A 23,454-nucleotide genomic window follows, 5' to 3' on the forward strand; every position below is an offset into this window, starting at 1 on the left:
AAACCCAGCTGGCTCTCAGGTAGGGTTGCCAGATGGTTTCCACAAAAATACCAGACACACTTGAAATTACATCAAAATTAACATTACATCTTATTTAGAAACTATGTCTACACTGGGAGCTTCTTGCGCAAGAACTCTTCCAGAAGAGAGAGTCTACACTGCCATGTGCTTTTGCGCAAGAGCATCCATGCCAGTGTAGACGCTCTATTGTGCAAGAAAGCTCTGATGGCCATTTTAACCATAGGGCTTTCTTGCGCAAGACATTCATGTTGCCTGTCTACACCGGCCTCTTGTGCAAGAACAGCTGCGCAAAAGGGCTTCTTCCCCAGCGGGAGTGTCAGAGTTCTGGCGCAAGAAGCCCTGATTTCCTACATTAGACCATCAGTTTACTTGCGATCACACGGCCAGTGTAGACAGGCAGCAAGTTTTTGTGCGAGATCGCACCAGTGTAGACCCAGCCCCAGACTTTCATATTTTCTGAATTTGTTTTTTAAACAGACGGCCCAAATACTGGACTCTCCCGTTCAAAACCGGACACCTGGCAACCCTACAGGAAGGCTGCAGAGCAAACTAATTCTCCCTGTAAGTGGTCGGACAGGACAGCTCAGCCCACAGGTGCGTGGGTTACAACGCCACTTGGCTCCTCCCTCCCTTCCCGCTCGCCCCCGCTCCCAGGCAGACGGAGCTGAACCGTCTATAGCTTCTAGGAACGTAACTGGCAAAATAAACTGTTGACAACAACAAACCAGGTCCGCTGAGCCCCGCCCCTTCGGCACCACCAGCAACAGCAGCCGGGAGAGCCCCCGCCCCGACAGTCATCAGCTCTTCTATTGGCTAAGGGAAGTGGGTGACTTGATTGGCCGAAGGGCTTGCGCTCAAGCCTCCGTTGCCAAGACTCCGAGTTTCTCTTCCGGGTTCTTAGCCTCATTCTGTGCGCAGGCTCCACCCCCTTTGAATACGCTCCCTGTCCCTTTCACCCCTCTCTGAAGCGAGTTGTGGGCTGGGAAGTGACGCGTACGCTCCGCCCGGTGGGCGGGGCGGACGTGACGTGTTTTCCCGCGGTTTGAGTGGTCGCTGTTGGGAGCCGGTTTGTCCGTTTCTCGTCTCCCCTCTGCGGTGCACGTTTAAACTTCGGACCCAACAGTTGCGGCTCCGCGCGCCCTTGCGCGCGCCCGACCGACATGCCGCCCAAGCCCCCCCGGAAGGGGGGAGCCGCCGCCAAGGGAGGCAGTACCCCGCCACCTCCGCCTGCCGCTGCCGCCAGGTGAGAGTCGCCAGCCGCTTCCTCCAGCCCGGGCTCTAGCCCCCGCGGCACCGCTTTTCTGCTGCTCCGGGAGCGTCCCGGGTGAGGGCAGCTCTGCTCTGGCGAACGCGGAAGCCCTCGCCGCTTGGTTGCGCATCCCTGTGCGGGGTGGCTGGGAGGCTGCCTGCCCGGCTTGGGGGGGGATGGCTGGTACGGTACTGGGCGCTGCTGAAGACGGGTCCGTAGGTCCCTGGTGCTCGCGTGGGCAGAGGTTGCTTTGGCCGGAAAAACAGCCCGTTGGTGTCCGCCCAATCGGCGGTGCCCGCTGGGCGAAAGGCTCCCTTAGCCTCGCTGGTGCTGGGGCCTGTCAGCTGTGGCCAACTGCACACTCACCGCGGTGTGAGATGTAACAGCGAAGACCTGGCTCTGACTGACGAGAGGCTCGAGCAGAGGTTAAGCATTTTATGCTGATGGAACCGTAGGATTGGCCTGTTAAGATTCAGGCAGTAGAAATGTGAAAGGTAATGCAGGGTCCTGCCTGGGTTCCTGATTGCTTCCAGCTCTTTGGCTCCCAAGCTTTCCAAGGTCTGCTCTAGTGGGCTCACCTTTAAAGGACAAAAATGTGCTGCTTTATCTGCTACAGATAGATGACATCCGATGTGCATGCATTCAGCATTTCAGGATTGTATGAGTTTTAGATTAGAAATTCCAGTGTAAAACCAATTTCTTTGGTTCCCTGCTAGTCACTGACCTTCCTTCAATCCATTCCTGGTTCTTGGGGTCATAAGTAGAGACCTGTACAACTGAATATCTCCTTTATAGCCATTGACGTTTGTGGATCAGATGTGGATGCAGATGCTCAGTAAGATGGGTTTTCTCCAGAGAAATGTCACATTCTAGCTAATGTTTTATACTTTATAATCATATGTGATACATTTTCATTTAAATGAACCTGATAGTTAATCATCCATTTCACTCTCTTTTAGGCTTGAGTTTGGAGAAACTGGCTTTATTGCACTGTGTGACACACTAAGAGTATCAGACATTGTGAGAACAAATGCTTGGAAGATGTATGAAAAAATGTCCCCTACTGATGGAACTTTAGTGAGTACTTGGTAGAGTTAATGCTTACAGTGACTTGATTTAAAATACTGAGCTCTGGATCCGTGCTTAGCCTAACATGTTGCCTTAGCCAAGAAGCAAATTGGTAAAAATTGCAAGTTATTTTAAAATGGAAATGCTACAGTGGTATCATTCTGATGCAGGTTTATATCAAGGTCAAAAAGTACAAAGGTTGCTGTGTACACACATCTGTGTAGATTAACTTGCATAACCTCACCTTCACTAAATATGCCAATTAAAAAAACCCCTTTAGTTCACACTTACTCTAAATGGTAGTTAAACCAGCACTATGTGACTAATCACATCCAGACCACATGTTATAGCTGTTCCCCACTCTGGCACTCCAAGTGCGGAAGATGAGGGCCTGCACAAGACTATATATACCTTGCCTCTGTAGCCGTGGTCACTAACCCATCAATTGTGAGGCATTTGGGGCCTCCCCATTTTCCCCCACCCTCAAGAAGCCCCACTGTCCATCTCCAGTGACCCTGCAGGAAGCCGGTGCTACCTCCATTGTGGATAGGAGTCCTGCAGCTGCGTGCCACTTCTGGGGTTTCAGGAAGTGTGCTGGCTGCACCCCCTCCCCCAAACAGCTAGTGCGGTACCAGACCCAGGTCTGTGGCATGCTGGGGACTTCCTGCGGGGGGCTAAGGGGGCGGAGGAGTCCCTGGAGGAGGGTGTATGCTGGAATGAGCTCCCCCTGCAGTGGGTGGGGGAGGCGGGAGGATGTAAAAGTCTCTAGAGCAGGCGAGTGCTGGGATGAGCTTCCCCTGCAAGAGGGAGGGGGTAGGAGTCCCTGGAGGGAGGCAGAGTGCTGGGACGTGCTTTCCCTGCGAAGGGGAGGGGTCCTTGGAGGAGGCGAGTGCCAGGGACTCCTTGTTGCCTGCCACCACCAACACCCTGTCCCCTGCTGCAGCACCCACTGACAGCCTGCTACCTGTCCCATCAGCCACTGGTGCCCTGCCTTAGCACCCTGTCCCCTGCTTCAGCCCCCACTGTCACCCTGTCCCCGTCTCTAGCATCCTTCCCCAATACCATGTCCTCAGCTCCCACCAGCACTGTTGGGGCCACATTAGTGAGGTTGGGGGGTTTTGGAGAAGGTTTGTGTGTGGTGGTGTGTGTGTTTTTTTTTTTTTTTTTTTTTTTTTGCATCTCACTTGTGTGGCCCCAACTGACTTTTCTGTGGATCAGTGACCCCCTGACTCAAAACAGGTTCCCCATCCTTCTCGTACCCAAATCCCTCATTCCCACCTCAGAGACTGCAGCTCCTGTCTCGACCCAGTGAATACGGCTAGACTGCAGGAGTTTTTTTCCGAGATACCAGAGGTATCCCAGAAAAACTCTTCTGCATCCAGAACATGTTTGTGCTTCTGCTTTTTTTTAGCCGAAGAGCAAATATGCTCTTTCAGCAACCCCTATATTCCCTGTTCCAAGAGGAATAAGGGGGCTTCTGAAAGAGGGTCTTTTTCCTGACATTTGGCCCAGTCTAGAGAGGCCAAATGTTGAAAACCTCTTCCTACAGAAAAATCAAGGGGGGGAGGGAGGGAGGGAAAGGCGGCAGTGTAGCCATACCTTGAGAGAGTATAAAGGCCAGGGGTAGTAAGTGATGGAGAGGAGGAGAACAAAGAGGACAGGGCTTCAAGGAAAGAGTGGAGTCTTGGGGGCGGAAGGATGGGGTAGATCTTGACTTGTTCTGACATTTAAAAAGTGATCTTGGGCATAGAAAGATTGGAGACTACTGCTCTATAGGCTCTGCTTACAAAAACTCCCTAGAGTCACAGATTCATGGACTCTGAGGGGAGGAAAAAAAGCAAAAACTGCCACCATCAAGTGATTTAACCCTGAAAAAACAAGAGGGAACACTTGAATTTCTTCCCCAGCGATACCCCAAGTTCTTTTGCCCAAAGACAACTTGAAAAAGAAAAGAGAAAACAAGCTGCAGTCTCTCGTAGCTGACTGCTCAGTCTTAGGCATGCAGACATACACATAGACCTCCTGTTTCCTTCCAGGACACAAGAATCAAAGCATTGCCTTAAAAAGGGTGTTTTTTATTAATAAAACAGAGATATGCTTGATAAACAACTGAGCAACTGAGTCAAACAAATTAAAACACAGAGAACATCTCTTAGATAGTGAATGGGAGAGAGGAGGCATAGGTTCACACTAGGGATGTTAAAATTAGATTAATCAATTATTTGATTAGTCGATAAAGGCTATTCAGCTCTGAAATGTAGCAAGAGCCCACCTGGCTGTTGCTATGTTTCAAAGGCACAAGTGCTGCTCAGCTTTCTGCCTTTGAAATATACAATGCTCTCGTGCGTTTCAAAAACTGAAACACTGCTTGGAACCTGGGGCCAGTGGTAGACTCTGAGTCTCCCACTGGCCCCAAGCTCCATGCAGCGCTTCTGCTTTGAAATGTACTGGAGCCCTAGCAGGGAGACTGGTACTTTTTAAAGGTGGAATGCTGCTACTGAACTCCTGCCCTCTCAGGGAGCTGGAGCTGGGGGAAACCAGCCTTTAAGTTTAACCCCTTAGTCACTATGTGCTGGCCAGTGCTACTCTTATCTATTACACCACCAATTACTTCTTATAAGTGGGTCTCGCCAAATCAGCTGAAATCTACTCGCCACAGGCAAGTCGATACGCGGGTCGCCCCGTTCACTGGTGGCACGTGCATGCGCAGTGCAGGGCTGGCGAATGGATTTCACCGTGGTGTGTCGAGCCCTGCTTAAAAGCATTATAATAGTCAATTTTTATGGCTTCTTCTTGTGACTTTTTTCCTCAACCATAGTATGAGAGCACCTAGTTAGAGGATAAAAACAGTAATAGAAGTCATAACAAAAATAAAAACAGTAGAAATACAGGCAGTCCCCGGGTTACATGGATCCGACTTACATCAGATCCCTACTTACAAACGGGGTGAGGCAACCCCGCACTAGCTGCTTCCCCCCAGCCGACCAGGGAGACGCGAAGCTAGCGCCCCCCAGCGCGCCCCCCCCCCCCCCCCCCAGCAGACCAGAGAGACGTGGAGTGGCTTTTCTCAGCAGACACCTCAGCTTGAGAATAAAGGACTGAGGGAAGTGAGGTGTGGGAGAATAAAACTGAGCTCTGGAGAAATGTTTGGCTAGAGTTTCCCCTACAATATGTACCAGTTCCGACTTACATACAAATTCAACTTAAGAACAAACCTACAGTCCCTATCTTGTACGTAACCCGGGGACTGCCTGTATTACCAATACATGTTGTTAATGTTAAAATACAGCTTTTAAAATTTTAAGTTAATGTTCATACTGTACCATATCGTTTACTAAATTTACACCCATGAGTTGGAGAACATGAAATCTGATCTCCCCCATGAAATCTATATTAAGGATGGTTAAATTGCAGTTATCTGGCAAATCATGTAGTCGACACAAATTGTATCGACTACGCAATTAGTTGATAAGGGCCACTCTGCAAGGCCACAGCAGGGCTAACTCCCAGAGCCAACTTGAGCTGGGACTGAGCAGTCCAAGTTTGTGCCAGCTCCACGAGCCACCCACGCAGCAGCTCTGCAATTTAAATGGAGTAAGAACTGTCAGGCTTTTACTAAATTGAAAATGCAGAGGCTCAGCATTCCGGACCAACGTGAGCCAGGACTGCCCGGTCCCGGCTTGCGCAAAGTTTAGCAGCCCCTGTTCACATCAGCCTCCCCCTAACATCCTCACCCCCCTGCCAGTATCAGAAGCAGCAGCGGGGTGGGTGAGCGGCACTGTAGAGACAGAAGCAGCAAGAGGTGGGGGAGCAAGTAGTTGATTACTCTCCCAACATCTCTAATCTATACAGCAAATACACAAAAGACTAGATGTCAGGGAGAAGACAAGCATTTATCAAATTGGCTGTTGTGATCCAAAAGGGATTGCATGAGGATTGTGATAAAGTTATTTTGGGGAGGGGGGTCAAGGTACAAAGGTACTGCTACCTGTACTTCTGTACTGCCTTTAGAGCTAGGTAGTACTGTTCCTGTGTACACTAGGTGAAGCAAAATAATTGATATGACCATGTGTGGTGGGACAGGCATGCCACTAGAGTATAATCCCATTTGAGAGTTGAGATCTGTATTATGCAGCAAGCTTGTGTCACCACTCATGTTCCCAGAATCACAACACTATTTTTTTTAGCACTTTCTGGATTAAGGTTAGCATATGTATATCTACCTGAACGGCAAAGTGCAATTCCTTCACTATAGCTAATGTATCTTTACTGTGTCCAGGATACAGGATTTTTAAAAAAGGACTAGATAATTTTATCTAATTGAAACTGGCTAGGATAAAAGCATTTAGGAAATAGAAGTCCTCATTTTCTAGGGCATAAACTGTCAACTAATTCATTGAGGTTAGGACAAAATTTCACTCCGTGACATGGTACTGCATAATTGTTCACTGTAAAGACTTTACATTTTCCTCTAATGTGTGTAGTGCTGTTAAACTGAATGCTTTGCTAGATGGACTAGTGTTCTGGTCCAGTGTGGACATTATGTATTAGATTATTCTTTGCTATTGGAAAGCCTGTTGGATTGGCCCAGAGAGAGAAATAGTTTATTGGGTTTCTCCTCTCAGACTTTTTTCCTGAATTCCTCCTTCAGAGGGTTGCCATTTACCCAGAAAAAGCTGAGGATTCAGAACCCAAACTCCTCAGACCTCAGGGAATCTGGCAGGGATATACTCATCGAGGCTGTGCCTCTATACTGGCTCTAGATCCCTTCAGAACCATTGTCTGCTCCCTGCGAACATGGTTGACCATGTAATCTGATTTTCTGGTCTATTTTAGGGGAGTAGGATCTCCAGTGATAAGGCGGGGGGGAGGGGTTTCTTTGGTGCTGCCGAGTAGAGGGAAACTACAGATTTGGTAGGAATGGTGCCATGGAGTTGATCAACTTCAGCCCTCCACACGTGGCTATATAAGGAATGAGTCCCCAAAGTTACTACTTCACTACATGTTTAACTTCCTAAATCCGGGACTCTCTGGTCCGGCAGCATTGGACCATGGATGTTGCTGGACCAGAGAGTCCTGGTGGCTGGAGTGTGAGTCCACCTGGAGTCCAGCGGCCAGGATCCTCATCCCTGGGGATCCCCGGCTGGGCTGGGCAGCAGCAGGGCCCATTGGTGAGCTCTGTTCCCGGGGAGGCTGGGCCAGGCAACAGTGGGACTGGAACCTAAGTTGGAGGTGTGGTGCTGGAGCCAGTTTGCACTGGGACTGAAATGGAGTCAGCGTCAGGGAAGGGCAGCATGCTAGGATGCTGGGGATAGGGGACCTTCCCTGATCTGGAAAATTCTCTCATTCGGGACCAGTCAGATCCAGAGGGTGCTGGACCTTGGGAATCCATCTTGTTGTATCTCCATTGTCCATACATTAACATCATAGTTAAATTTCAGGGATAGACCCTAGTCTTCTGTTCCAGCTGGTTTGCTCAGGCAGGATCAAGTCTGTTTAAACAGCCAGTTGTGAACTCCCCTTCAAAAGAGGAATGTAGCATGGCAGCATAGAAGAGGCAGCAGAGGTCCCTCATCTCTCTGATCCAGCATTAAGGATACATCAGAGGAAAGACAGTGTTCTGAGCACAGATTATACCAGACAGATTCCTGGCTGGTAGAATGGTCCATTGGAAAACAGTGCCAGCCAGTTCCTCCTCTAACTTGTTTGCAGCAGAGGTCTCATTCTCAGTTGGACTTAGAATCCCGTAGCATAAAGGGGGAGTAATCTCTCCCCACTACACAGCTGCAGGATTCAGCCGTCAGTGTGGGGGGGAAACAGAAACAATTGTAATTTTTTAGATTCAAGTATTTAAGTACCAATACTTCCAAATGAGCATCTGAATGAAAAATGAATTTGTTGGCAATAGGAAATGTCAAATAATTTCAGTATTATATGTGAGCCTTCTTAGGACATTCTGTGTATTGCTAGTCTTCTGTAAAGAAACATTTTTTTCTACTCTTTTTATCTACTCATTTTTTTTCTAAAAAAAAAAAAAAAAAATCCTGTGTCCTTGCACGTTAAATGTTAGTTTGCTCCATGACAACTCTGAACAGTTTCAGTCTTAAACTTCTGAATAACCACTCCAGACTTATTGCCAGATTCATTATATTTCTGATTCCAAGAAGGAATCCAAAGGAACTGGCTAACTGGTATTTTCAAGGAAACACTTATTTAAGAGTAGTGCAGGATTTCTGATTCACTATTGGTTTTTCTTTCTTAACAGTAAAAAACCACAGAAAAGAGACGAGACAATTTTTTTAGAGCAATCTCAAATGCATGAAGTGAGCAGAAGAAAGAAAGCTACGTTTTTCCGTTTACTTTGTCATGAATAAACTCTTTAGTCTTGAAAGCAGCATATTAAGCTGGCATGAATTGAAAGAATAACCTCTGTTCAATATAAACTATGCAGGCACAATTCCTACTCCATAGTCAAAAGTAAGTAAGCATTGTACTGATTTGCTTACCAATGCCTTGGCTTTTCTATTAGTGAACATTCAGTGAAGGATTGTGATGCACTAAGATTTTAAAAAATAGTCTTAAATAATTGAGGGCTGTAAGTGACTTCAACTGTGAATGCTCAAAACAAATCTTAAAGGTGAGTTTTTGAAGTGATAGAAATGTAGCCGTGTTAGTCTGGGGTAGCTGAAGCAAAATGCAGGACAATGTAGCACTTTAAAGACTAACAAGATGGTTTATTGGATGATGAGCTTTCGTGGGCCAGACCTGGGTCTGGCCCATGAAAGCTCATCATCTAATAAACCATCTTGTTAGTCTTTAAAGTGCTACATTGTCCTGCGTTTTGCTTCAGTTTTTGAAGTGAGTGAGTTATAGGTAAAACCAGCTGTCTGTCCATTAATAAATTACACTAAGAGGCATAATCACAAGAGGCATTGACAGTCTGGTGAAAATGGAAATTATTCTTTGAGGAGTAGGTTTCATAATCATGAGTGAGCTGAAGCTAAGAAAATCTCCTTAAAGGAAGAAGCCTCTGCTTCTAAATAAAGAGAGCCTCTCAGTTAAAAGTCCCAGTTTAAGTATGGAGGTAAAATCTAGTAGCATACTAGTTCAGGTGGGGGATAATCAGTCTCTTGCATAACGAGGAAAACTTAGATACTTGGTTTAGTGTGTGGCTGTCAGAGCAAAAGTACAGTAAATACAGTAGACTTCCGATAATCCGGCACCCTTGGAACCCAGGTGGTGCCGGATTATCAGAAATGCCGGACTATCAGGAGGTACTCTGGCAGGGGCGGGTCTTGTCGGTGGGGGAGGGGGCGGGTGTGTGCCAAACCCTCCCTCCTGCTGCAGGGAGGCAGAGCCTGCGAGTAGTGGAAGAGGAGAGGCGGCGACAGGCAGGCAGCTGCATTCAGGATGTTCTGATCAGTTACACTCACTCCGGCTGGATCCATAGCCGACACGCAGTTAATCTACCTTTCCTCTCTACTGCCTGGGTGGGGGGGCGGTGGGAACGGGTAGATCCGCGGGTGACAGGCTGCTGCTGAAACTCACAAGAGATCATCTCCCCTCCCTGTCCCTGCTGCTTTTACCAGTAGACCGATAGTCCAGGATCAAAAGATCGAGTGAGCTTGTGCAAAAAACCAGAGGCAGCAGTTGAACTCTACTGCCCGGAGGAGGGAGGGGTGGGAGACAGGGGAGGGTAGGGGTCAGTGGGGTGGGGGTGTGTGGATATATACACTGCTGATATATATACAGTCTGTTAATTATTCACTTAAACACTAAAAAATGCAAACTTTAACAAACCCCTGAAACTTAAATCTGTAACTTTATTTTGCCATGCTGCACAATTACTCATCATCCAATGAAACCAGTGCTGCTTCATCCCTGTTATCATCCCCCTCTTCAATATCCTCCTCTGCTTCTATAGGAGTGTCAACAACAGTAGGCTCTGGTGGTGGTGGTGGTGAAGAAAAAGGCTGAACTGTCTTCTGTGCCCTTGCAAACATATCCCTGAGATCAGTTTGCTTAGAGGACTGTGACTTCTTAGCCTAAAAGTTATTCAGAATAATATGAAGGTTCATCACTTCAGCTGCATTATATTGGCTGCAAGACTCTGCAAATTCTATGAATTTGGAAATGAATTCAGTTGCCTCTCGCCAGGTATATTTTGCTCTCTCCATCACTACTTCTTCTTCTTCTTCTTGAGGTTTTTGTGGATTCAATTTCTACAACTGGTTCATCTTTGTCTATGGCAAGCCATTGTTCAATGTCATTTTCTGAGAGCTTTGCAACAGCATTCTTCTTAGAGACATTTTCAATTATTTCTTGTATGTTACTAATGTGCTTAGGCCTAACATTAAATCCACAAAATTCCTCTTCATCAGAAGAATCATCACACAACATGATGCTAGGCCAAAGTTTCCTCCAACATTTTCGTACAGTAACCTTCTTTACGTCTTTCCAAGCCAATGCAGCTGCATACACAGCATCCTTAAGGTTGAAATCAGATTGAAATTCAGAAACACTGCAGTCTGAGTTTACCAACTTTTGGACAAAAGTCCCCGTGTAGAAACACTTAAAGTTCTGTATCACACTTTGATCCATCGGTTGGATCAAAGACGTCACGTTTGGTGGCAAATATGTAGTGAAGATATTTCCACTTACAAGCTCTGAAGCAGGCGGATGTTCTTGACAGTTATTGAGCAAAAGAACAGCTTTACTATCCTCCGGTAGACCCTCCTTTTTAAAATTCTCCTTAACTGCGAGCACAAAATGATTAAAAAACCAGTCCTTAAAGATTTCTGACGTCATCCAAACATTCCCCTGTGCTTCATAAATCACTGTCAAACTCGTAAGTTTTAAATGCCCTTGGTTTTTTGTACTTCCCTATGACAAGAAGCTTAAGTTTGTGTGCCAGATGCATTTGCGCATACCAGAACTGTAATGCGGTCTTTGTTCATTTTGAAGCCATGAGCAGCCTTTTCACCACCGCCAACTAGAGTAGAGTTTGGCAAACAACGCCATAAGAGCCCAGTTTCATCAGCATTGTACACTTGACAAGGTGACAACCTGTGTTCCTCCACCAACTGCTCAAAAATAGCACTATACTCCTCAGTGGCTACATGATTGGCAGACTTTTGCTCACCACTGATATCTAATTTACGGATCCCATGCCGATCCTTAAAATTACGCAACCAACCTTCTGACAACACACATGATTCGCTAATGTTCATTTGACTGTGAAACTGTTTTGCTTTTTCTATGAGCACTGGCCCAGTAATGAGCTTACCTTCAGAATGCTTTGCACTAAACCACTTAAAGCTACATCCAACTGTGCCATCTTAGGCATTTTCAGTTTGCGCCGTAGCTCAGTACGTTTAGTAGGTGCTTCACTTTCAGCAACAAATGCTCGCAATTTATCCTTCTGTTTCTTTGTCATAGATTGTCGAAGATCCAATGTTAAATTTACTCGTGATAACGTTCCGATTTATGCCTCTTTCTAGCATCTTTATAATTTCTAATTTCTGGTTCAGTGTCAGGGTTATATGCTTCCTTTTAAAAGTTTTCTTACCACTACTACTAGCGCCTTCATTCACTTTTGACTCCATCGGTATGTACACACTGATGGGCAAAAATATTCAAAAGTCAAAACCACACTCTCCAGTGGGTCACAATGCTAATGGCAGACTGACTCAATGCCTTCCGGTTCACTGGGTTCAACAGCTGCCTCTGGTTTTTTGCGCAAGCTCACTCACCTGATCTTTTAATCCTGGACTATCAGTCTACTGGTAAAAGCAGCAGGGACAGGGAGGGGAGATGATCTCTTGTGAGTTTCAGCAGCAGCCTGTCACCTGCGGATCTACCCGTTCCCACCGCCCCCTCCCCCCCGCCTCCTGGCAGTAGAGAGGAAAGGTACATTAACTGCCTGTTGGCTGTGGATCCAGCCGGAGTGAGTGTAACTGATCAGAACGTCCTGAATGCGGCTGCTTTGGCACACCCCCGCCCCCTCCCCTTCCCCTCTCCCACCAACCCCACCTTCCCCTGGCCCCCCTCTTCCAGGCAGTAGAGAGGAAAGGTACATTAACTGCGTGTTGACTGTGAATCCAGTCGCAGTTAATCAATTACACTAACAACTTGAAGCAGCTGCCGGAGCACTTCCGGGTTGCAGTTGGTGCCGGACCATCAGCCGTGCCGGACCACTGGATGCCGGACCACCGGAGTTTTACTGTACTAGGCCTGAAGGTAGTGGAAATCTAGAGAAAAATGGCCAGAAATGAAAAGCTAAAATACTTAAGGTAAAACACATTCCTCAGTCTCTTCTCTAATTAGTGAGTTTTTTATTTCTGTCTTTGATACTGATGCTATTTCATTATCTACCCCATACATTTTTTTTTTTTTTACCACTACGTCTGAGCCAGTCTGAATGTACTAGAAATAACTGAGGTGACTGAACTGGATTGCAGGTCTTATAAGGATTGATGAAACTTAAATGATTCCTGTAACTGCTTATTGAGAGTGAATTTCTTTATTTTCAGAATCAGCAAATGTCTGCTTACTTTTTGCACTATACTAGCATGATTCAGTGATGCATTGAGTTTGGGAACCTATTTTCTGCATTTCTAGAAAGGATTCTTGCTTCAATATAGCTACTTAAACCCTAACCATAATGAAAAATTCCTCAGAAGCATTTACCTTCATTATTTCAGTACATTCCACTGTTTTTCCTGCTGTTTCCTTTTAATGGTTTCATGCTTAGGCTGTGTCTACACTACCATTTATGTCCTCAAAATTTGCTCAGGAGTGTTGGAAAATCTCCTTTCCATCTCCTCCAAATGACATAAATTCTGTCAGCATAAGCAGTAGTGTGAATAGTGCTACATTGGCAAGAAAAAATTTTCCCACTCACTTAGCTAACACTACTAATTGGGGGTAGTTTAATCATGTCAATCAGAGCTCTAGCCTGTTGACAAATGGCTACAGAAGAGATTATACAGTAGCACAACTGCATTTGTACAGTTGTGCTGCTGTAATCTCTGTATTGTAGACCTAGCATTCAGGCATAAATTCATATAATTCAAATCATCCATTTGAAACCTAGATCAATAACTTCCAAATTTCTACTGGTGAGAAACAGCTGATTAAAGTCTAATGAAACTGAAAAATAGAGAATCTTTTATAGGCAATCTTAGCTATTCTGTTCTCTTTGCAATTTCTGCATTCCAGCAAACCAAATAAATCTCTTAACGTTTTCCAACCCCCCACTCACTTCCCATCAATAATATGATTCTACCCCCTAATTTTTCATCCTCAAATAATCTGTTCCATCCAATTTCCTTTCTCCTCTAGGAATCTTAAATTCATACCTATGCTAGACATTAAATCACTGTCTTTAATAAAGATACCAGGCAGTCCCTGGGTTACGTACAAGATAGGGACTGTAGGTTTGTTCTTAAGTTGAATCTGTATGTAAGTCGGAACTGGCGTCCAGATTCAGCCGCTGCTGAAACTGATCAGTTTCAACAGCGGCTGAATCTGGATGCCAGTTCTGACTTACATACAGATTCAACTTAAGAACCCCAGGCATCCCCAAGTCAGCTGCTGCTGAAACTGATCAGCGGCTGATTCCAGGAAGCCCGGGGCAGGGGCTTCCTGTAGTCAGCCACTGGTCAGTTTCAGCAGCGGCTGACTTGGGGACGCCTGGGGCAGAGCAGCTTGGGTGCTGCTGTGTTGGTCCAGTAGCGCCGCTGCTCCTCGGCGCTACTGGACCAACCCAGCAGCACCCAAGCTGCTCTGCCCCAGGCGTCCTGATTCAGCCGCTGCTGAAATTGACCAGCAGTGGCTGAATCAGGACGCCTGGGGCAGAGCAGCTGGGGTGCTGCCGGGTTGGTCCCGTAGCGCCCAGAGCGGTGCTACGGGACCAACCGGCAGCGCCCCAGCTGCTGTACCACAGGCGTCCGGAGCAAAGCCACGGAGCACGGGGGCAGCGGGACAGCCCAGACGCGCCGTGGCTGTCCTGCTGCCCGCGTGCTCCGCGGCTTTGGTCTGCTTTGCTCCCCGTCCCCCTGGTCTGCAGAGCAAAGCAAAGCTGCGGAGCACGCGGGCAGCGGACAGCCCAGACGCGTCTGGGCTGTCCGCTGCCCGCGTGTTCCGCCGCTTTGCTTCCTCTCCCTGGTCTGCTGGAGACCAGGGAGAGGGAGGGCCCCGTTCGTAACTGCGGATCCGACATAAGGCGGATCCGCGTAACTCGGGAACTGCCTGTACTGGATTCATAGTGTATGAAAATCTGTAACCCACTAGCCGCCTCTTGTCGTATGACTACAGGAGTGTTAATGGGCCACTTCACCTTGAATAGTTTCTGAGTATAGAATATGTAGCATATCTTCAATTTTGTATTTACCTGTGACATTGAGTACCATCTGAAAAAGGACTCATTGGTCCAATGCTTGTTTCTTTCATAAACAGAAGTTGGACCAGTAAAAGATATTGCCTCACCCATATTGTGTGTCTAGGCTTTTAGACAGTTCTATAACTTGCTCATTACTAGGGGTGTGTCTAGACTACAGGGTTTTGTCGACAAAAGTGGACTTTTGTCAACAAAACTATACCTGCGTCCACACTGCCTTTTGAGTTATGTCGACATAACATTGACAACTGCTGAGTTTTTTGTCGACGTATGTAAACCTCGTTCTACGAGGAATAACGCCTTTTGTTGACAGAGTTCTGTCGATAGAAGGCACTATTGCATCTACACTGTCCTTTGCGTCCACACTGTTATGTCGACAAAGTGGCTTGCTTTGTCGACAGAACTGGATGTAGTCTAGACGCTCTTTGTCAACAGAAGTTTTGTCGACAGTATCTGTCGACAAAACTTCTGTCAACAAAACCCTGTAGTCTAGACATACCCTTGGTAAGAAGGGGCTCCATGCTCCAGCAACTTCCAAATCTTACTTTAAATGTTTGAGGTGGCTACTTTGGTGGTTACTTTGGTATGGCAGCTTGTACTCTAATTTGATTGCAGTATTAGTTTTAATTTACTGTCTTCTCATCTGGGTTTGTCTTGAGACAACGGGAAACATGCACATTTTGAAATAGATTTTTTTAAAATAACTTGATTTTAGAGTACAAAAAGTAATTGTATAAAGTTTGAGTGGATTTACTGGCTAGATCTAAGTTGAGGCAATTTGCCACTTGGACTGGATCAGATATTTTGCTATGCAGTTTCAAGGAGAGTCCTCATTTTCTGTAGTTTCAACCTCCTCCATTCCTTCTTTGATGCTATGAAATGATACTATGATGCTTCTGCTTTGAAACATTCTCTCTTCTACCCCCTTGTTGCTTCTGTTAGTCGTTCACATCCCTAAAAGAAACTCTCCACATTCCCCTCGCACACTAGAGCCTAAGGGACCCAGCCTAGTAGATTTTTGTGTACTCCATCCCTGTGGAGGTACGGTGAGGGGACTGGAGTGCCAGCACAGGTTCCCCAGTGCTGGAAAAGGAGCCCCGAGCTTTGGGGGCTTGATCCTGGCAAGCTGATGGCTATATGCAGCCCCTGGGGCTTAGGTTCCCTGCCCCTGCTCTATAAGAAGCTGGTGCTAATCAGAGTTCATATGCTGAAATCCCACTTAGTTGAGCAGGGACACCGTTCTGCTTCGACTTTTGTTTCAAGTTTTAACGATATGGCTTGGTAATCTTTAAGTTTGTGTGATGTGGATTTACTTCTATAACTGCAATGCAGCATTAACTCCTGATACAGCAAAAGTCAGATGTGCTCATGGACTCTTATTTCTAATTAGAATCCCAGTACAGTTGCTGATTTTTTTTGGTGAAAATCTGGGTTCGTTTGTTTTCTTACAGGACAAATCCTTTAGTCTGTCAGCTTCGCTTTCAACTCTTGCTTAGATGCATAACTGAAGGTGCTAGTAGTGCTAATTTTGAGTTGGTACTGCTTCTTCAGATTTGTGACTTGTCACCAGGAACTGTTGCATAGGGAATGACTTGAGTATGTCAGTAGATCTAGTAAAATGTACAATGGGAAGAATATTGAACATCCAGAGGACAATAGGCAGATCCCAACCATCTATCAACATTGTTTAAAAAAAAAAAAAAGTTGTATACATTCACCTGCTAAGTAGAACTGGCTGCATAATAACATTGTGATCTACTTTTCACACAAGTCTAACTGTACATTTCCTTTATTTGTGGGTTTGTAACAATCTAAGATTTTGTTTAAAAAAGTGATTATAGTCTAGTCCTGAAAGCTGTAATCAGACTTGTCTACAAGGTTTGAGGCACTTAGTGTTAATATGCATTAATGACAATTTATTGCTTATGTATAGTTGAAGCACATAACTGTCTGTCAATGGAAACACCATCATTTCCTTTGTAAGCCAATTTTGAAGTTTACAGGGAAAATTAAGCTTATTTTGCCAAGAGAATATTGGAATGTCTTTGTATTTTCCTCTAGGAATATGTAAATATTTGGATCTCTTTGACATGCCAAGGAACTAGAAATTATAGCTTTGTTTTATGACATTCCTGTTCTGTACATAAAAGCAAGCTAAAGCTGTGTTCTCTCTTCCACTAGGTGAGTTGTAGTGAAAAGAAAAAGGACATGTGGGGGATCTGTATCTTTACTGCAGCAGTTGACCTGGATGAGATGACATTCACTTTTACAGAGCTTCTGAAAAGTATAGGCATGAGGTATGTTTTGCATGAATTGAAATATCTGCAGTATTTTGGCAGGAGGCAACATTTTTTGGGTAAGATTACCAAGACTCTTGTTTTTAATCAGTCTGGGCCTTGTATATGACTTACCAAATAAGGGCACCCATGCAAGCATTCATCATTTTGATCCAGGCGTAAACTACATCAAACCTCTAGCTCTCCCTGTTTCACCAACAAAGTGCATAAATATGAACTATCTCATTTAAGATTTCACAATTTCCCAACCATCTCCATGTAATATTTTTCATCAAAAGAGGAGAATCAAGAGGAACATTCCCCAGGGTAGGGGCACTCATTCATGGCTTTAATAATCTGTTTTTGGGAGAGGTGGTGAATGAATGAATGAATTTGCAGTTTAGTAAGACTCGATAACATGTGGCAGAAACTTAGATATTCCCCTTGAGACTGTACAAGAGAAACACACATTCTCAGATCTAGTTCAGTCTGGAACTAGACAGTTCAGCCATTTTGGTAAATTATGGTCTGCTGGTACCAGTGTGGACAAAAGATATGTCTTTGCAGAGGGGTTGGAATATTTTTACCATCATCTTGTCCCTGCCTCTCTCTGGCTGTGCAAGTTGTATAGTAGAGGACTAGGTTCTCTGAAATTTACCCTTCCTGAGAACCACTGGACTAGCTAGTCAGCTGTTTATTTCTAGCCTTATTCTAAATTCTGAGACAAGGATGCAGGATGCATCGATAACTTCAGCAAGAGCCGGGTAATGCTGGTATTAGACTTATCAAGACAGACCCCAGTTACCTTGCCCATTCCACTTGATAGTCTCTTAGAGCGGGGGTTCTCAGATTTCATTGCACCATAACCCTTTTCTCACAACAAAAATTACTACATGATTCCAGGAGGGGGCACTGAAGCCTGGGCCCACCTGAGCCTCACTGTTCTGGGTGAAGAGGGCTAATGTCTGACTCTCGCTGCTTGGGAGGTAGAAATGGGGGCAAATTTCAAACTCTGTACCTTCAGCCTAGAAAGGGAGCCTGTAACCTGAGCCCTGCCACTAAAAGCTTTGGCACTGAGCAATGGGGCTTGGGCTTCAGCCATGGGCCCCAACAAGGCTAAGCCAGCCTGGGTGACCTCATTAAAATGGGGTCAATACCTACGTTGTGGTCCTGATCCACAGTTTGAGAACTGCTTTCTTAAAGCAGTGACCCAGCATCTTTACAGTTAATAGTCTGTTCAGCTGAGGTTCAGAACATTCTTCTCCAGAGCAGGAAACCCCTCAACCAAATGGGTTTACAGAACTAAACAAAGACTTTTTTACATCTGAATATCTCAGCACCAGCTTTCACGACTGGTATCTCCATTTTCAACAATCTTAAGCAACTTGCTCAAAAGCAGTGTGGACTCTTCATCCAGGGGCGGATATAGGGCAGGGCGAACGGGGCGGCTGCCCCGGGCCCCGCGCTTCAGAAAGCCCCATGCATGCACCGTGGCAAAATGGGGGCCCTGCAGAATTATGCTGCCCAGGGCCCCGCAAAACAGTTACCTGCCCCTGTCTTCATCAATGCTAAAACGAGAGTTAATTTTGTTGAAATATCTATAAGCATGCTGTCGTCATATTAGGGGTGTTAAAATGTGTAAAAATGTTAATGGTTACATGTGCAGGCAGTGGCTGCCACCCCGTGCTGCTGCCTTTATATCATACAGCACCGCAGGGGGAGAGGGGCCTGCATGTAGCCATGCATGTTAACTGATGAGCCTGGGCTCATCGGTTAATCACATAAACAGTTATACTTTAACATCCCTACTTCATATCTTAAAGTAACAAAAGTCCTGAGGGATTCTTGCATGTATTTTTCCATACCTCCCAGTTTGGGTGCTACCTCTGTCCTGTAATCTGAATATAGGATTAGCAACGTTGGCTAAACCCTTAGTAACCACCTCCCTTTCTTTCTTGGTGGGCATTACAAGCCTGTATCTCTCCTATGGGATGTATGTCAGGTGTCCAGTATATGGTATTTCAGAGTGATTGGGTATCCTCTTAGACCTCACCCAAAGTTCTTGTTCAAAGTACTCTCAAAATTCTATATAAATTGGGCTGTTCAAGTGGCTTTCTTTCAAAAGCTTTGCTAAAAAGTGTTTTACTTAGATGAACATTTTTGGTATGTCTAGACTTACTTTCACTTTTGAAAAGATATGCAAATTTGGTAATTTGCATATCTTCTTTCGATCGCTTTTTCAAACTTTTTTCGAAAAAGCAAGCAGTATAGACGCGGTTCTTTTGGGGGGAAATCCCTTTTTTCGAAAACCCGTAAACCTCAATTTTTGAAAAGTGTGTTTTTTTTAAAGAACCGCGTTTAAACTGCTTGCTTTTTCAAGAAAACCTTTCAAAACAGCGATGGGAAGAAGATACGCAAATTATCGCCAAATTTGCATTTCTTCTTTCGAAAGTGAAAGTAAGTCTAGACATACCCTTTTTGTTTAGGAACACATCTAGGCTATTAATGACACTTGATAGTCAGGGCAACTTTCACTCAAAGGTTATCTAGTTGGGTTTTTGACTGTGTAAGAACTTATCAGTTAGTGAGGAAAAGTTCCCTGGCCATACCAAATCTCTGTTCCACTATGGCCAAAGCAGTCTTGGCTGCCTGTTGGGTAGCTTCCATACCTAAGATGAGTAGAACATCACTGTGGATCTTGGTCCACACGTTTAGTGCTCACACTTTCTCTTATGAGGTCACCGAGAAGCCTTACTTCAGACCTGAGGTTTGGATGCTATTTCAGTAGCGCTGTCTTGCATCACTAGTTTAAAAAAGAATCTGAGTGACTAGCCCGGTTGCCTCCCAAATAAGCTTAAAAGAGGAGGTACCGGGTACTAGTAAGTAGGAAAGCAGCTAAGATGGGAAAGGGGGAGGTGAGAGCCGCTTGGTTCAGTCAGAAAGAGCCGGTATGAGGGCTATTTGGGAGTCAGGAGACTGGAAGGAGGTCTCTGGCCTAGCCCTCCCTTGAAAGGAAAAACTTCAAGAAAGCCACTGGAGGAGATAGCTTGTGGACCTCCCTGAGCCACAGAGCTATGGCGAAAGAAGGCCATAGAGGGCTTAAAGGCTGGGAGCCTCAGAGCGAGAGAGAGAGAGCCTGCTGGCTCTCTGAACTGGAAAACTGAAACCACATGGCCAGTGAAGGCTTGGATTGAGGCATGGCTAGTAATGCAGAACAATATCTGGGATTGAGGCATAGTGGGAGATGCTGGAGGTATACTGAAATACAGATCATGGTGAGAGACATTGGGACTGTTTATGGATGGAATGTTGATGAGTTGATTCATTTGTGGCATGGAGTTTGCTTTTGTATATACTTGGAACACTTTTTTGTATATTTTTGGGAATGACTGGACGGGAAATGGAGGCAGAAGCGTGGGTTTTACTGTGATGTGCCATATATTGGCACTCCAGAGAGAAATGCCTTCTGATAGATTACTTATGCCCACCTTCAGGCAAATAGACATCTATTTGCTAATCGCAGAGTTGAATCTGTGTGGGCAGACACTCATAGCAAATACCTACCCTACAGTAACAGCTGGATCTCCAAGATGTTTTACCCACATTGATTCTGTAACCTGCTCTTTTTTCCCCACTGATGCAAAGACCCTAATCTGAGTCTATATTTGTGAAGAAACTGAGGCAAGGTTGGGCCCATTCTGCTTTCCTGTCCTGGGGGAGAGGGAGACATGAGAGCATGAAAGGTGCAATCCTGGCTCTGTTGGACACTGATATCTAAAAGGAACTTGTTGAGCATATGAAAACTGTGTGCACCAAAATGTGAAATCTGTATGTACGCCTCCTCTCGGAAAACCAGTTACTGTAAAGATACTGTTCTCTTTTTTTTGATTTTTGTTTTAAAGAAACAAAACTCCTAATCTTTCATTTGTCTTTCCCTTTGCAGTATATGTACATGTTTTCATTTGTTGAGAGAGATGGACGTTAACATGGATACCATAAGCACTAAAGTTGATAGTTATGTATCACGATTGAGGAAGAAGTATGATGTATTATTTGCACTATATCACAAGTTTGAAAGGTACTTTTTTTTTTGTTTCAACTAATGGAAATCATTTTTTGCTGACATGTTGTTTTTGAAATCATAATAAGTACTAGAAGTGCCTATTGTAAACTTTGGGCATCTCTCCCATTATTTTAAAATCAGTTGTACTGAAATACTCTGTTTACATCATGGCTTTTATACTGCACTACAGGATCATCCTATTATTGCTACTGTTGCTCTTATTTGTACTATGGTAACATGCGCGGTCTCCAGTATAATTTTTTAGGTATTGTACAAATAAACTATCCCTGAAAAACTCATTACCTAAGTAATCCCATTCAGTTCTCATCTCCTCCTCTTCCCAAATTCCTGATGTAAGCAGGGAAATGGTCCCGCTATTGTGGGGAACTTTCCTGAGTTCTATACCACCCCGGTGAAATGGACCAACGAAAGGATCTGAGTCCCTGCTCCCACTTCCTTTACTCCACGGCCTCCCTGATCCTGAGGACTCCCCCTCCACTCTCCTGAGTAGCAGTCCTCAAAACCCCGACAAGGCTGGGCCCAGGTTTCCTGGGGCTTAGTCCCCGACCTTGTTGTCACTTGGGGCAGGGAGTAGTGTCTCCCCTCTCTGGGGTGCTCTCGTCACACTGCATGCTTTCTTGGCCCAGTGATCATTCCATAAAGTTCAAAGCAAATACAATTTATTAAACATCAACTGATTAGAGAGAAAAGAATAAGAAAAAATGAGAGAGGTTAAATGAGAACACACAGTCCTGCTCTGTAGCACGGGGGCATCACAAACAGCAGTCTGCAGAGTGTAGTTCACAGTCTCTTCCTTATAAGCCCCTTAGAGGCCCTGGACGTGCTGCAGGGGGGGGCTGCAGGCTGGACACACTTGCTCTGGCAATGACCATACAGCCTCAAGCTCTAGGTGGTCAGATCCCTCTCCCAGTCTTGCCTGCTGGGCCTCTTGGCTGGTGATATCTCCCTGCCCAGAGCCTCTCCCCCTGCTTTGCTGCTCCCAGCTGCTCACCACACTCGGCTGCAGGCTGTGCTGCTTTGCTAGTCTCCAGCTCCTTGCATTGCTTCTCTGTCCCTTTTGGCTCTCTGAGCACTGCCAGTCTGCTGCTCAACTCAGGGTTTGCGCTCCTTGGACTGTGTGTGCCTGGCTTTGTTGCTGCAGGACTGCCCCTTAGCACAGCTTGCTCCTCTTAGCTGTCTCTCAGCTCTCTCTTCTTGCTCAGAGAGACCCAGAAAAATCCCAGCTCTCAGGGAGGACGGTGCCTGGCCTCTTACTTTCCTCACTGGCCTATCCAACCTGTCAATCAGGGCGAGCTGGAGTGTTGGCTGCTTTCCATTGTCTCTGGAGTCTGTCAGTCTCAGAGCCCTGATTTCCCAGGGACCCTTCCCCTTTTGATATTGGCCTATTTGAAAGCATGGGATGGTGGGCGGGCGGAGCCCGCCCACCTTCTAAAAGCCCCTCCCCAACCTTATGGGAGGGACACTGGACCCATGTTCAATTGATTTCTTGGGACAAATAATGACTAAAGGATCAAGAAGTGCGGGCTAGAGGTTCAAAATAAGGGAGCCGGATGGGGACACCGAGCAGAGAACCCCGGACAGCGCCCACTGCTCCTCAAAGCTGTCGATGGAGCCAGTGGACGCCGCCCAGAGGAACTCTGCCCGGATTCGTGACACGAGGGAGGAGCGGAAATAGGCCCCACAGTCGCAGAGAATCCCCTCGTCTAGCATCCTCCTCCTGCTGTTGTAGATGGCAGCTTTCGCCAAGGCCAGGAGGAGGTTGACGAGGAGGTCTCGCGACTTTGTGGGGCCACGGATTGGGTGTGCATAAATAAAAAGGTGAGGGGAAAAGTGCAGCCAGAACCTCAATAAGAGGTTCTGGAGGAGCCGGAATAGGGGCTGCAACCTGGCGCATTCAAGGTAGGCGTGCGCCAGGTTCTCCCTCACGCCGCAAAAGGGGCAGGTGTCTGGGATAGGGGTGAACCGCGCCAAGTACACGCCCGTGCTCACGGCCCCGTGAAGGAGCCGCCAACTGATGTCCCCGACGGGCCGCGGAATTAAGGTCGAATAAACGCTGGCCCATCGGGGTTCCCCACCCTCTATAGGTCTGAGGTAGTCCCGCCACTTTGTATCGGGAGCTGGTGAACCAAAAACTCCCACAGAGTTTTAGTAAGGAGCTAACAGTCCCCTTACACTGAGAAAAATGTTGAGATTTGAGTACTTTTAAGTGTCTGTCTCTGTCCCTTTCTCCACCCCTAGATTGGAAAAATATGCTATCCTGAGGCGAAAGGTGTTATGGGGAATGGTCGGTGAGCAGCTCCTGTCCTTGTGTACTACGGATGAGCCATCTTAAGGGCCTCAGCTGATCAGAAATTCA

General features: G+C 46.0%; 1 protein-coding gene across 5 annotated transcripts in view; it reads left to right on the top strand.

The window, feature by feature from the left end:
* The first annotated feature begins 964 nt into the window (after nucleotides 1–964).
* The window catches only part of RB1 (RB transcriptional corepressor 1), a 152,369-nt gene continuing 129,879 nt past the window's right edge, over nucleotides 965–23,454 (top strand). The window contains exons 1-4 of one of the 5 annotated variants that reach the window (XM_075919039.1): nucleotides 965–1,264; nucleotides 2,230–2,347; nucleotides 16,920–17,035; nucleotides 20,958–21,092. In XM_075919039.1, the coding sequence (XP_075775154.1) occupies nucleotides 1,182–1,264; nucleotides 2,230–2,347; nucleotides 16,920–17,035; nucleotides 20,958–21,092 (452 nt within the window). In that variant the 5' untranslated portion in view covers nucleotides 965–1,181. Of the gene's footprint in view, nucleotides 1,265–2,229; nucleotides 2,348–8,603; nucleotides 8,816–12,384; nucleotides 12,631–16,919; nucleotides 17,036–20,957; nucleotides 21,093–23,454 lie in introns of those variants that run through there. The other 4 variants (XM_075919038.1, XM_006122970.4, XM_006122971.4 and 1 more) reach the window with 4 other exon arrangements.

The sequence above is a fragment of the Pelodiscus sinensis genome, chromosome 1, assembly GCF_049634645.1.
Source record: "Pelodiscus sinensis isolate JC-2024 chromosome 1, ASM4963464v1, whole genome shotgun sequence".
Taxonomy (NCBI): Eukaryota; Metazoa; Chordata; order Testudines; family Trionychidae; genus Pelodiscus; species Pelodiscus sinensis.